We start from the raw sequence: 12,075 nt of genomic DNA, 5'->3' as shown, positions 1-12,075 counted from the left end.
ATCAATTGGAATGGGAGCAATTAGTCATTTACCTAGCCAGTCCTCTTGTTCTAAGCTGAATGGATCCTTCTGTGAGTGAAGGATCATGCAGTGTACCCCAGCGAAGTAATGGTATTATACTTAAGGAGAAAAGCATCGGTTTCTCAGCTCTAAAGTTCAACTCCATAATTAGAAAATAATAAGAGCAAACCTTCTCTTTTCATTATTAGAGGTATTTGAAATCTTGCACTCTGTGTGGCCCCTCTTCCCCTCCCTCACCCAAATCCATACCAACTCCAAGCTTATTTGCTAAAAACAAAACATTTCACTGAATGCCTGAGTAGCACGGTAGGATGAATGCCAGGGCTGTATAAATCAGTGCTAATGTTCCTATAGAGCTATGTTTGCTTTTCATGCAGGCATCTCAAGAGTATGCCTTTAAATGATCTCCTAGACTAATCAGGAGTCACTGAGCTGCATCACAGCTGAAGCCACCTGTCCTGTTCCTGAACTGCACTGGAGAGATGTGGGTCTTGGCTAGGCTACTGATTAGCTATGCAATGTTGGGACTCTGGGGCTCAGTTTTTTTCTTCTTTAAAATAAGAAGGATGAACTAGATAATCTTCAGAGTCTTATAAAGACCTAACATTCTATAGAAGGCTGGGTCAGATAGCATAATGCTTTCTACTGTATCCCCAATCTTCTCTCTTGTAAGAAGAGATTAAAATGATTATTTAAAGCTTCTTAGAGGGTAACTCTCCCTTTTCTCCTTCACCCTCCCTTTCCATAGTACTGGACACTGTCTGACCTGTTTTCTCTCCCCATTTCCCTTACTGCCATATACATGTCCTCTAGTCTGACCTAGAGCCCCTCATAGTTACAGACAGGGAGAGCATTAGCTTTGAAATCAAGAAGCTCTATCTAGCCCTACCATTCCCTTTCTTGACCTTACCCACCTCCACTTAACTCTGCCAGAATCTGCATGAGAAAGTAAAGGCAACAGAAACAAGTAACCAGGGGAATTCTCTACCCTAGTAGCAAACTCAGTCTTACCTAACTCTCTCCAATTTCTATTTTCCCAGACCATATCTTTCAGCTGTCCCATCTGGCGTCCACACCAATAGTTTCCTTCTTTGCCCCAGACTTTTTCCTCTTCCTTCCATCCCCTCCCTCTCCTGTTATCCATTCAAATCTCCCTTTCCTGATGTTACTTCTTCTCGTGTTCTTAGAGGCTAGATGCCTTTTTCCATATAAAGAACTACAAATTAGAACAACAACAATGCCTATCATTTACATAATGCCTACTAAATATCCAACACTATGCTAAATACATTACACATATATCATCTAATTGATCCTCATAGCAGTCTTGAGAATTATATTGCTATTATCCCCATTTTGCAATTGAGAAAACTAAGGTAAATAGAATTAAAATGACTTTCCCAAGGCCATATAGCTAGTAAGTGACTGCAGCCAGATTTGAACTCAAATATTCCTGACTCGAAGTATGACACTTCATGATCATTATCCCCTGTTACCCCTTTTAGATTTTCCAATGTCAGTGGTACTTAGTGGCTATCTCTTCTCCTTTCTCTTCTCCTTTTAGGTTCATTTCATCCTCTCCAGAATCTTGTTGCTGTCATCCATGCACTTCCAAGTCATTCTTCCTTTTCCCAAATAGGCTCAGTATCCTACCCCTAAATCTCTTGGCTTTCAAATACTTTGGCTTCCCACTTCCTGACCTTCCTCAAATTCCAACACCTCTATCCCCAAATTACATCAACCAAAAAGAAGCCCATTTACACCTTCCTCTCAATTGTATTTGCCCCACATGGCAGAATGTCTTAACAGGGCTCTGGTTCTAAGAGATTTAACTTAGAGCATCTTAACTAAGAACTCCAGAATTCTAAGTGAAACCCATTGTTTGGTTTTAATCCTGAATCACAAAATCTTGGAGTAGGAGTCTATCTGGTCCAAATTATCCCTGAACAAGACTCTTCACTGCTACAGATAAATGATCATCCTTCCTTTTCTTGAAACCCTCTTGAAATCCTAAGCTAAACTTTGAATAGCTCACATTTTAAGGCAATTTTCCCTTGCTTCATACCAAAGCTCAAAGCTCTTTGACTCTTCTGTGTGCTAAAGTAACTATGTAACTCTGGGCAAACCACAACCAGAATTTGCCCTTGATCCTCTCAGAGTCAGGAGGACTATATGTAATGGTGTTGCTTAAAAGGACTTTTAGTGTGCTGTCTTTATCACTCAAACATATGGCATTATTATCATTGTCCAACTATTCAGAATGGCTCATCTTCTGAATCTCCTTCTTGCTAGCCAAGAACATTCCAATGCTGAAGTCACTGTGATCCAGTTTGCAGGAAGAAAATATTTACCAAGGGTCAAGAGCAAAGGGGTGGGAAGAATCCTTTGACATTAGGGGTTTCAAGCAATGCCAAAAAGCATTAAAATATATTAGTTTCACTTGAGTAAGTTTAACAAAATCCAATTTTTCATCTCAATGTCTCCCTGAAAGTGAATAATTATGAGTCACAGAATTGGTTTTGCATTGGACAGAGGTCCTAATTTCCTTTACCTTCAAAATATACTGGGAAGCTTCACTAGAAGAACTCTGATGTATGAAAATCTGGATTTACAAAGTTCAAATCAATTCAACAAACAAGTATCAAGCATCTACTATGTGCAAATCACTATACTAGCCATTGGATTGTTGAATAATAATAATTCATTTCACAAGATTCACTGTAGGATTTTCTTGAATTAAGTACTTCTAGGGAACTTAAAATAATATAATAATAATAAATAATAATAGATATTTCTGTAGCACTTTGATATTTGAACAGTACTTTATATGCATTATTTCATTTGATCTACCCAATAATACTAAAATAAGTAGTACAAGTATTACTTTTCCCTGTTTTACAGATTAAAAAACAGAAATGAGAAAGTTTATGTAATTCGCCAAGGATCACATAATTAGGAAATTTCAGTGGCAGAATTCAAATTCAGGCATTCCTAACTTGAATATTTGCACTCTATCTGTTTTTCCAGGTTTATGAAATTATGACCTACCCACAACTTTTCATGCCCACAGTTAATGGGAAAAGCAAAGACCACTTAGATAGAAAAATATACTAATAAATTGTCTTTGCAGGGGATTTCCAAAAAACATTGGTGGAAGAAGGGAAGGATTAAATGAAACAGGGGTCCTGGAAGTGATTTTGTTATGTAAAGAGAGAGGGGGAAGGAATATCTTCTAGAAGAAAGGGGGATGCCAAGGTGAAAGAACTTAAAACAAGCCAGCAGGAAATAATTAGTTTATTCATTTAAAAAGTTGTCTCTTAACCAAGTACTAATGTTGTTGGAAAACTTAAACAGTGTCTTGCATAGATAAGAAAAGAGTTAATTCCAGATCTTCGTTGTTTTTGAATATGCTATCTGTGTGCAACTATGAAAATATATCTACAAAAACATAATCTTGGACCTTAATATCTAAAGTATGTCATGTTGCTCCAGTTATAAGGTCCTCTCTGGAGGCCCTAGGGATTTGTAAACATGAATCAGAGAAGTTTAGATTTATAATGAAGGTCAGAGGCCATCTAGTCTAATGGGTACCCAAAAAGGAATGAATCTCCACTAGAATGTAGTTGCTAATCATCCAACTTATTAATAAAATCTTGCAGTTGAGAGAGCTCACTACTTACCCCCTGAAGCAGTCTATTACACTTTGGGACTGGACAGCTCTTACTGTTAGGAAGAATTTCCTGACCTCAAGGTGAAACTTGAATTATTTTAATTCCTACCCATTGTTTCTGGTTCTTAAACAGCTAAGTTTAAACCCTCTTCCACATAACATTCCTTTAAATACACGAGTACAATTATCATATCTCCCAGTGAATCTTCTCCAAACTAAATATCCCTTGTTCCTTAAACTAATCCACATAGTACAAGAAGTTGAGACCTTTTCCTCTTCTCAATATCCTTTCTCAGGTGAGACACTCAGAACTAAATACATAATCAAGCAAACTAGGGACCTGATGTTACTGGAGCAAAGTCTAGGAGGGCTGTCACCTCTTAATTCCTAAAAGAGATGTTTTTTAGTGTGGCCAAAGTATGAGTTACCTTTTTGGGGCACTCCATCACATTGGATTCATTCTGAGAGTGAAGTCCACTTAAACCCTAGATTTTTTTTTCAAAACAAACTGCTGTCCAGCTGTGCCTTTCTCATCTTATATTTAGGATATGATTTTTGAATCTCTATAAGGAGTTTTATATTTTATTTCTGTTGAATTGCATCTTACTAGATTTATCCCTGGTGCTAAAGTTTTTGAATCCTTTAGACAAGTTACAAAATAAACCCACAAAATCAAAAGTACTTTACATAATAATGACAAAATCCAGAATAACATAATTTTTATGTAATAATAACAATTATTTACAAAATAATAAAAATATCCAAGAAGAAATCATGGAAAGGGGAATCAACTCAAAATAATGTAATGTATAAAATATAAATATAAATAAAATATAAAATATACAATGTATAAAATATTTTAGCATCAGTCTACCAAAGCGTACTTAGCATTTTTACAGATTAGATTATAAAATGTTCTTAAAAAATAAAAAAAAAACAATTTCAATATTTTAGGGAAATATTCAATGCTCATAACTGGGGAAATATAATTCAGATGGCAATACAAGCAAGGTTAATTTACAGTTTTAATACTATTCCAATCAAACTACCAAAGGGATATTTTATAGAACTCAATAAAATAATAAGAAAAATTCATTTAGAGGAGCAAAAGATGTAGACCATCAATGGAAAAATAAAAAAGATAGAAATTCAGGATGAAGAACACATTCAGACCTCAAAGTAAATTATAAAGTAGCAATTATCAAAGCCTTTTGCTATTGTTTAAAAGTTAGAACAGTAGCTGAATAGAACAGACTAGACAAGGGAGAATAAGAAATCATTGAACTCAATAACCCAATGCTTGATAAACTTGAAAACATCAGTTTCTTAGAAAAGAAACCCCTATTTGTTGAAAACTGTTAGGAACAAATGGAAAATAAGTTTGGCAGAAATTTGGCTCATGCCAGTACCTTATACCATATGCCACAATAAATTCAATATGGATATGCAACCTGAATATTAAAAGTCATACTATGAAAAAAATTGAAAGAGAAGCAGATCATATTTCTTTCATAGCTATGGAAAAATTAATTATTAACAAAAAAAGGATAAATACAATTACAAAATATAAACTAAATAATTTAATTCTGTGAAATGGAAACCTTTTCTATAAATAAAATTAATGCATCTAAGCTAGGAAAGGAAGCAGTCATAAGAACAATTTTTTTTCAGATTCTTCAGATATATACCCAAAATACATAGACAGCAAAGAAAAACATGTTAGACAAAAAAGACATCATCCGATAGATAAATAGTCAGAATATATGAACAATTTTTGAAAGAAGAATTGCAAACTCCTGAAAACCATATGAAAGGATTTCCCCAAATCATTAATTAAAAAAATTCAAATCAAAAGAGCTTAAGATTTTACTCCATACTTCCCAAAACTGGAAAAAAACAATAGCAATAATAATGTGAATAGTCAAATTTTTAAAGCTTTTTATTTTCAAAACATATGCATGGATAATTTTTTTCAACATTGACCTTTGCATAGCCTTGTGTTTCAGATTTTCCCCTCCTTTCCTGCACCCCTTTCCCTAGATAGCAAGCAATCTAATATATGTTATACATGTTAAAATATATGTTAAATCCAATATCTGTAAACATTCTTATACAATTTTCTTGTTGCACAAGAAAAATCAGATCAAAAAGGAAAGAAAACAAGTTTAAGAAATGCAAGTGAACATCAAACAGATTGAGAATGTTATGTTGTGATCCACATTCAGTTCCCACAGTCCTCTCTCTGGCTGTAGAGAACTCTCTTCATCACAAGATCATTGGAAGTGGCCTGAACCATCTCAGTATTGGAAAGAGTCACCTTCATCAGAATTGATTATCCTATAATATTGATGTTGCCATGTACAATGATCTGGTTCTGCTCATTTCACTTTGCATCATTTCATGTGAGTCTCTCCAGACCTATCCAAAATCATCCTCATGATCGTTTCTTATAGAACAATAATGTGAATAATCAATATTGAAGAGGTTTTGGAAAGATTGCTCTAATGCATTCTTGGTGCAGTTGTATATAGCTATTCTAGAAAGCAGTTTGGAAATATGCAAATAAAGTAACTACCCTTTGACACAAATATTGAACTATTAAGGATTGATTCTAAGGAGATCACTGACAAAAAGACTCCATATATATCAAAATATTTATAGTAAAAAGTAGGTTGGCTATTGATTGAGAAAGGGCTAAACAAATTGTGGTACATTGATGAAATTGAATGGCACTGTGATGTAATGTCTCCCCTTTCTTTAAAAAAAAATGTCACTTGATCCATCCTTCCCTTCCAGCTATTCTCCCACTCCTCTCTTTTGTGGCTATGCAGCTTGAGAAGGTTGTCTATGATAAATGCTCTCTCTTTCCTTGCTCTCTTTTAACTCTCTGCAATCTGTCTTTTGACTTCATCATTCGACTGAAATAACCCTTTCCAAAGTTACTAGCAATCTCTTAATTCCCAAATCTAACAGCCTTTTCTCAATTCCCATCTATCTTGATCTCTCTTGAGCCTATGATCCTATCAACAATCAGATTTGCCTTGATCCTTTCATGTCTCTAGATTTTTATAACTTTGTCATGGTTCTCCACCTATTCATCTGACTGTTTCATCTCAGTCTCCTTTGCTCAGCCTTCATCTAGGTCACACTCATTAACAGTGGGTGAACCAAGGCTCTGTTCCGTGCCATCTTCTCTTTGCTTTCCATACTGCTTCACTTATTGATCTCATCAGCTTCTATGGATTCAATTATCATCTCTATTCACATTATTCTCAAATGTAATTAGCCAGTCCTATTTCTCTGTGGACCTCCACTCATATATATCTCCAAATACCTATCGGACATATCTAAGATGTCCTGAAGACATCCTAAACTCAAAATGTAACTCCTTTTCTAACTTCCATATTACTGTTGAAAGTTCTGCCATCCTCTGAGTCTTCCAGGCTTGCAATCTAGGTATCTTCAATTTTGTTATCAGACAACTTCCTTTTTTTCCCTCTTTTGTTCTACTATTGATTGGTGTCTCTTGGAGTTCCTGAATTCTGTTTGATCTCTTCTAGCTTTTAGGAAGTCCATTACTTACTTGGCTAAAGTTTTACTATTTTCTTTCCTAAACTATTTGTTCTTCCAATTGTTTCCTTCAGAGTTTGTTTCATTATTTAATTTCTTGCTTCATTTCTTTTAGGTATGCATGTAGTCTTTAGGATGATACAAAGTTGGAAGAAATAGTTATGGTAGATGACAGATCATTATAAGCTAAAAATGACTATCTAAAATTAAAAAGATTCAATTTAAACAAAAACAAATGTTGAGCCTTGCATTTAGGTTTCAAAAAATCCATTCTGCCTTTAGAGAAAGGGAAAGGCTTAGTTAGAAATTCACATGGGAACAGATTCAAACTCTGTATGAACCACTCAGGTCCTCACTTTCTTCATCTGTAAATGAGTAGAGGTGGAGAGTGAAATAAATGACCTTTATGGTCCTCCCATATCTATGATCTTATGATGCTGTGAGCATGGTGGCATATAAAAAAGCTCATACCAATAAGTCACCATGCAATTAGCATATATTAAGTGCCCATATGTGCCAGGCTCTGTTCTAAATGCTAAAGACACAAAAAATAGCAAAAAAAAAAAAAGTCCCTGCCCTCAAGGAATTCATAATTCAATCAGGAAGACATATACAAACAAATATGTAATTCTGGAGAAACCACACCTTCATTTCCAACTAATTCCTAATGCTTTAGATTCATGTTTTCCTTCAACCTCTTTACCAAGTAATTAGGGTCTTAAACAAATGTTATCATCTGTCCATACTTGGATGGAGCTCTGTGATCATATTCTGTGCCCCTCATTCATGTCCTCCCATAAATCCTCCACAAGAGGTCCACCTAATCAAGCTGCCTAATCAATAAGCATTTACAGTAATAAGCACCAATTATATACCAACCACTGTGCTAGGTGCTAGGGCACCTAGGGTGATTTACATGAACTGATGCTGAGTGAAGTGAGTAGAACCAGGAGAACATTGAACATAGCAACAAGATTAAGTGATGGTGAACTCTGATGGTCATGGCTCTTTTCAACAAAGAGGTAGTTCAGACCAGTTCAATAGTCTTGTGATGGAGAGAACTGATGCTGAGTGAAGTGAGGAAGGAAGGAAGGAAGGAAGGAAGGAAGGAAGGAAGGAAGGAAGGAAGGAAGGAAGGAAGGAAGGAAGGAAGGAAGGAAGGAAGGAAGGAAGGAAGGAAGGAAGGAAGGAAGGAAGGAAGGAAGGAAGGAAGGAAGGAAAGAAGGAAGGAAGGAAGGAAGGAAGGAGGGAAGGAAGGAGGGAAGGAAGGAGGGAAGGAAGGAAGGAGGAAGGAAGGAAGGAGGGAAGGAAGGAAGGAGGGAAGGAAGGAAGGAAGGAAGGAAGGAAGGAAGGAAGGAAGGAAGGAAGGAAGGAAGGAAGGAAGGAAGGAAGGAAGGAAGGAGGGAGGGAGGGAGGGAGGGAGAGAAAGAGAGAGAAAGAAAGAGAGAGAGAGAAAGAAAGAGAGAGAGAGAGAGAGAAAGAAAGAAAGAAAGAGAGAAAGAAAGAAAGAAAGAAAGAAAGAAAGAAAGAAAGAAAGAAAGAAAGAAAGAAAGAAGAAAGAAAGAAAGAAAGAAAGAAGAAAGAAAGAAAGAAAGAAAGAAAGAAAGAAGAAAGAAAGAAAGAAAAAGGAAAGAAAGAAGAAAGGAAGGAAGGAAGGAAGGAAGGAAGGAAGGAAGGAAGGAAGGAAGGAAGGAAGGAAGGAGAAGGAAGGAAGGAAGGGAAGAGAAGAAAGAGAAAAAGAAGAAAGAAAGAAAGAAAGAAAGAAAGAAAGAAAGAAAGAAAGAAAGAAAGAAAGAAAGAAGAAAGAAAGAAAGAAGAAGAAAGTTCCCAGAAACAATTTATTTATAACTTCCTATAGGATCAACCAATATTCACCAAAATTCATCACTATGGTAGATTAAACACTCAGTAATGAATTATCTGACAATGACAATCTCAATCAGTGTTTGCTATCTGTTGACCACCAACCATGAACTTGGCCCTGATGAGTTTCAAATAGAGCACAAGCCATGGACCCCTCCTCTCATGAATCTTACGATCTAATTGGAGAGAGAGAAAACTAGCTCAAAAAAGTCAACAGGGAACCCAAATCAGAATATTATGTAAGTGCTGTGCTATGTAAGTAAGTTAGCACAGAACAGAAATTCTACAGAAATTCATAGAAGACACAATTCATAGAGAATTGATCTAAGCAGGGGAGGTTCCCTAGGGATTATGGGTGTTTATTTGAACTTGAGATGAAGAGGAAATGAAGAGAAAAACCAGTTGGATATTTCAAAGAATATCTACAAAGTATATATAAAGATATATATATATATATATATATATATTATATATATATAATATATATATATATATATATATAAACTACACCATATATATATATATGGTGTGGTTTTAGTTCAGCTATAATACTTAGCAACCTGTTTCATAATTTCATCTTATAATCATGAATTATTTTGTAATGCAAATAACCCCTCAATAATTTATCTGTTTTGGAAATATTTTCCCCAAAAATCTAGCTATGTCACTTCCTTTCTCTGGTCTCAGTTTCCTCATCTGAAAAATAAAGGAATTGAAGTAGTTCTTGAATTTAGGGTTAGAAGAAACCTTTGAAATCATTTAGTCCAACCCTCAAATTTTATAACTAAAGTTCTTAAAACGTTTTTGTATCATGGACCTCTTTGGCAAGCTGGTGAAGCCTGTGGACTTTTTCTAAGAATGTCTTTCCAAATGTGGAAATATGTTTAGAAGAATTAAAGAGGGGGAAAAATTTGAAGTATAAGATTTTGCATAGATGAATGTTGAAAACTATCTTTGCATGTATTTGGAAAAATATACTACTATTTAAGAACAATATCTTAAAATACTTGAAGGAAATGCAAATCTCAGGTAGTTAAAATAAGGATGTAATTTTTCCCCATCTAAGTTCATGGACCTTTGAAATCTATTCATGGACCTTTTAGGAAATCTATGTATTTCAGCTTTAGAGATCCTGTTTTTCAGGTAAGGACAATGAAACTTTCCCCAAAACAACAAAACTAAGATTTGAACTAGGTCCTCTGACTGAATCTACAATCACTTGGGAAACTATATTGACCTCTAAAATCTTTTTTCTTAAGCTCTAAGAACTTATTTGATTCTATTCCATTGGATTGTCTCAAAGTGACTCACCCATATCCACATTACCACAAAACTACACACAGAAACTAAACTAACACTTTTCCCTGGCCTCTAGCAGCTGACAATCTTTAAAAAGTCAACTTCTTGTTAGTGAGACATACTGCTAGAAATGTCTGAATTATAGTAATTCAAAAATGTCCAAAGAAAGAATCATTTTCTACCTTTTAATCTCATTTCTTGTGAGTTCTATTCTGTCCCCGCTCCCCATCTCATCACCCCTTTTTCTGCAGCAAACTATATGGAAATGGATTTGAAGAAATACAAAGCCACGCATTCAATGGGACGACACTGATTTCACTGTAAGTATTCTCCTTATTCCCGCAGCTCATGAATAAAAATGAAACATTAATCTGGCCACCAGATCAAATTCAATCTTCAGCAACTAACTCTAGGTAAAAATAAACTTTCAAGTGGTTAGTCATCAGCACTTCAATATGTTACCAAGCAACTGACTGGCTGAAAACCCCAAAGCACCCTACTTTCAAAGATAGAGCAGGCTGCCTCCCTACATAGAGGTTGACAGTTTGCTAAATATTCAATAACACCACTTCATACCTTCTTCATCTCACAACTTCCATCTATAACCCTCGTTTCAGAGATGATATCTCAGAGAAGACACAATTTTAGGGGGGAAATACTTAGGGGTTTTCTTTCTAGATACCACTGTAGCGAATCAAAACCTAATTTTCCTACTGGTCAAGAGTCCCAATATTCAAGTTACCACCATAGCACTTTGTTCCCAGATCAACCCTTGCTTAAACAGAGTTCACTCATCCTTAGTTCAATAAGAGAATCATGTCCCAACCCTGGTTTCTCTTTCTCTTTCACTTTTCTTTGGTCCCTTGATCTTATGTCAAAGCAGTGATAGATCTCTTCTACAGCTGATGACCCAGTGATGAGAAATAGGTTAAACAAAACCTGTTTTAAAATAGCAGTGCCATACTGAATGTCTACAGGAAGGCATTTAAAACAAAATTATCTTGCAGCAAGTGTACCCATATAATAATCTAATTTTTTTAATGAAACAAATTAAGGAAACTACCTGTTACTAAACAAATCACACAGATCTTGACCTGATGACAAGTTAAAATTCCTTAAAAGAAGCAATTTAATTTGATCTCAAACCTGAGCCAAAAACCTTTTATATATGTCTCCATACATAATGATAGCTTTTGCCTTATTCTATATGTAGATATATCTACAGATAAGTGTGGTTTAAATATGTAGAGATACACATGCAGTGGTCCAATTGGCATGTCTATTTCATGGTCCACTTGGGTTCTTTAGATCAGTTTCTGTCATGAATATGCTTAGATACTCATGTTCTGTGTAATATTTGTTTCAATAATAATTTCCATTGAAATTCAATTTCCACCTGTATAATATTGTGAAAAGAAAAAGGAGCATTAATAGTAAGGATTTTGCAGGCAGGTAGGAAGGAAGGCAGGAAGAAGGCAGGAAGGCAAGAAGGAAGGAAGGGAAAGACAGATATTTTAGTTAATGCCCCACATTCAGTACTTATTCAATCCAGTATCCAGTTATCTAATAATCAGTGACATTTGAAACTAATGATATTAAATCTTAGTAAGAGCTGAGGTCAGCAAGTATATGCTCACCTATGTTCACTAGAC

At 35.3% G+C, this 12,075-nt stretch overlaps 1 protein-coding gene across 4 annotated transcripts in view; it reads left to right on the top strand.

The window, feature by feature from the left end:
- The window catches only part of LHCGR (luteinizing hormone/choriogonadotropin receptor), a 77,363-nt gene that overhangs the window by 45,787 nt on the left and 19,501 nt on the right, over positions 1 to 12,075 (top strand). For 2 of the 4 annotated variants that reach the window (XM_074286798.1, XM_074286796.1), the window contains one exon: positions 10,675 to 10,743. The exons of the other annotated variants lie outside the window; for them this stretch is intronic. In XM_074286798.1, the coding sequence (XP_074142899.1) occupies positions 10,675 to 10,743 (69 nt within the window). The remainder of the gene's footprint in view (positions 1 to 10,674; positions 10,744 to 12,075) is intronic. 4 annotated transcript variants of the gene reach the window in all.

This window comes from Sminthopsis crassicaudata, chromosome 2 (assembly GCF_048593235.1).
Source record: "Sminthopsis crassicaudata isolate SCR6 chromosome 2, ASM4859323v1, whole genome shotgun sequence".
Classification (NCBI taxonomy): domain Eukaryota; kingdom Metazoa; phylum Chordata; class Mammalia; order Dasyuromorphia; family Dasyuridae; genus Sminthopsis; species Sminthopsis crassicaudata.
Note: the sequence above shows the minus strand (reverse complement) of the source record. Positions and strands in the feature narration are given on the sequence as shown.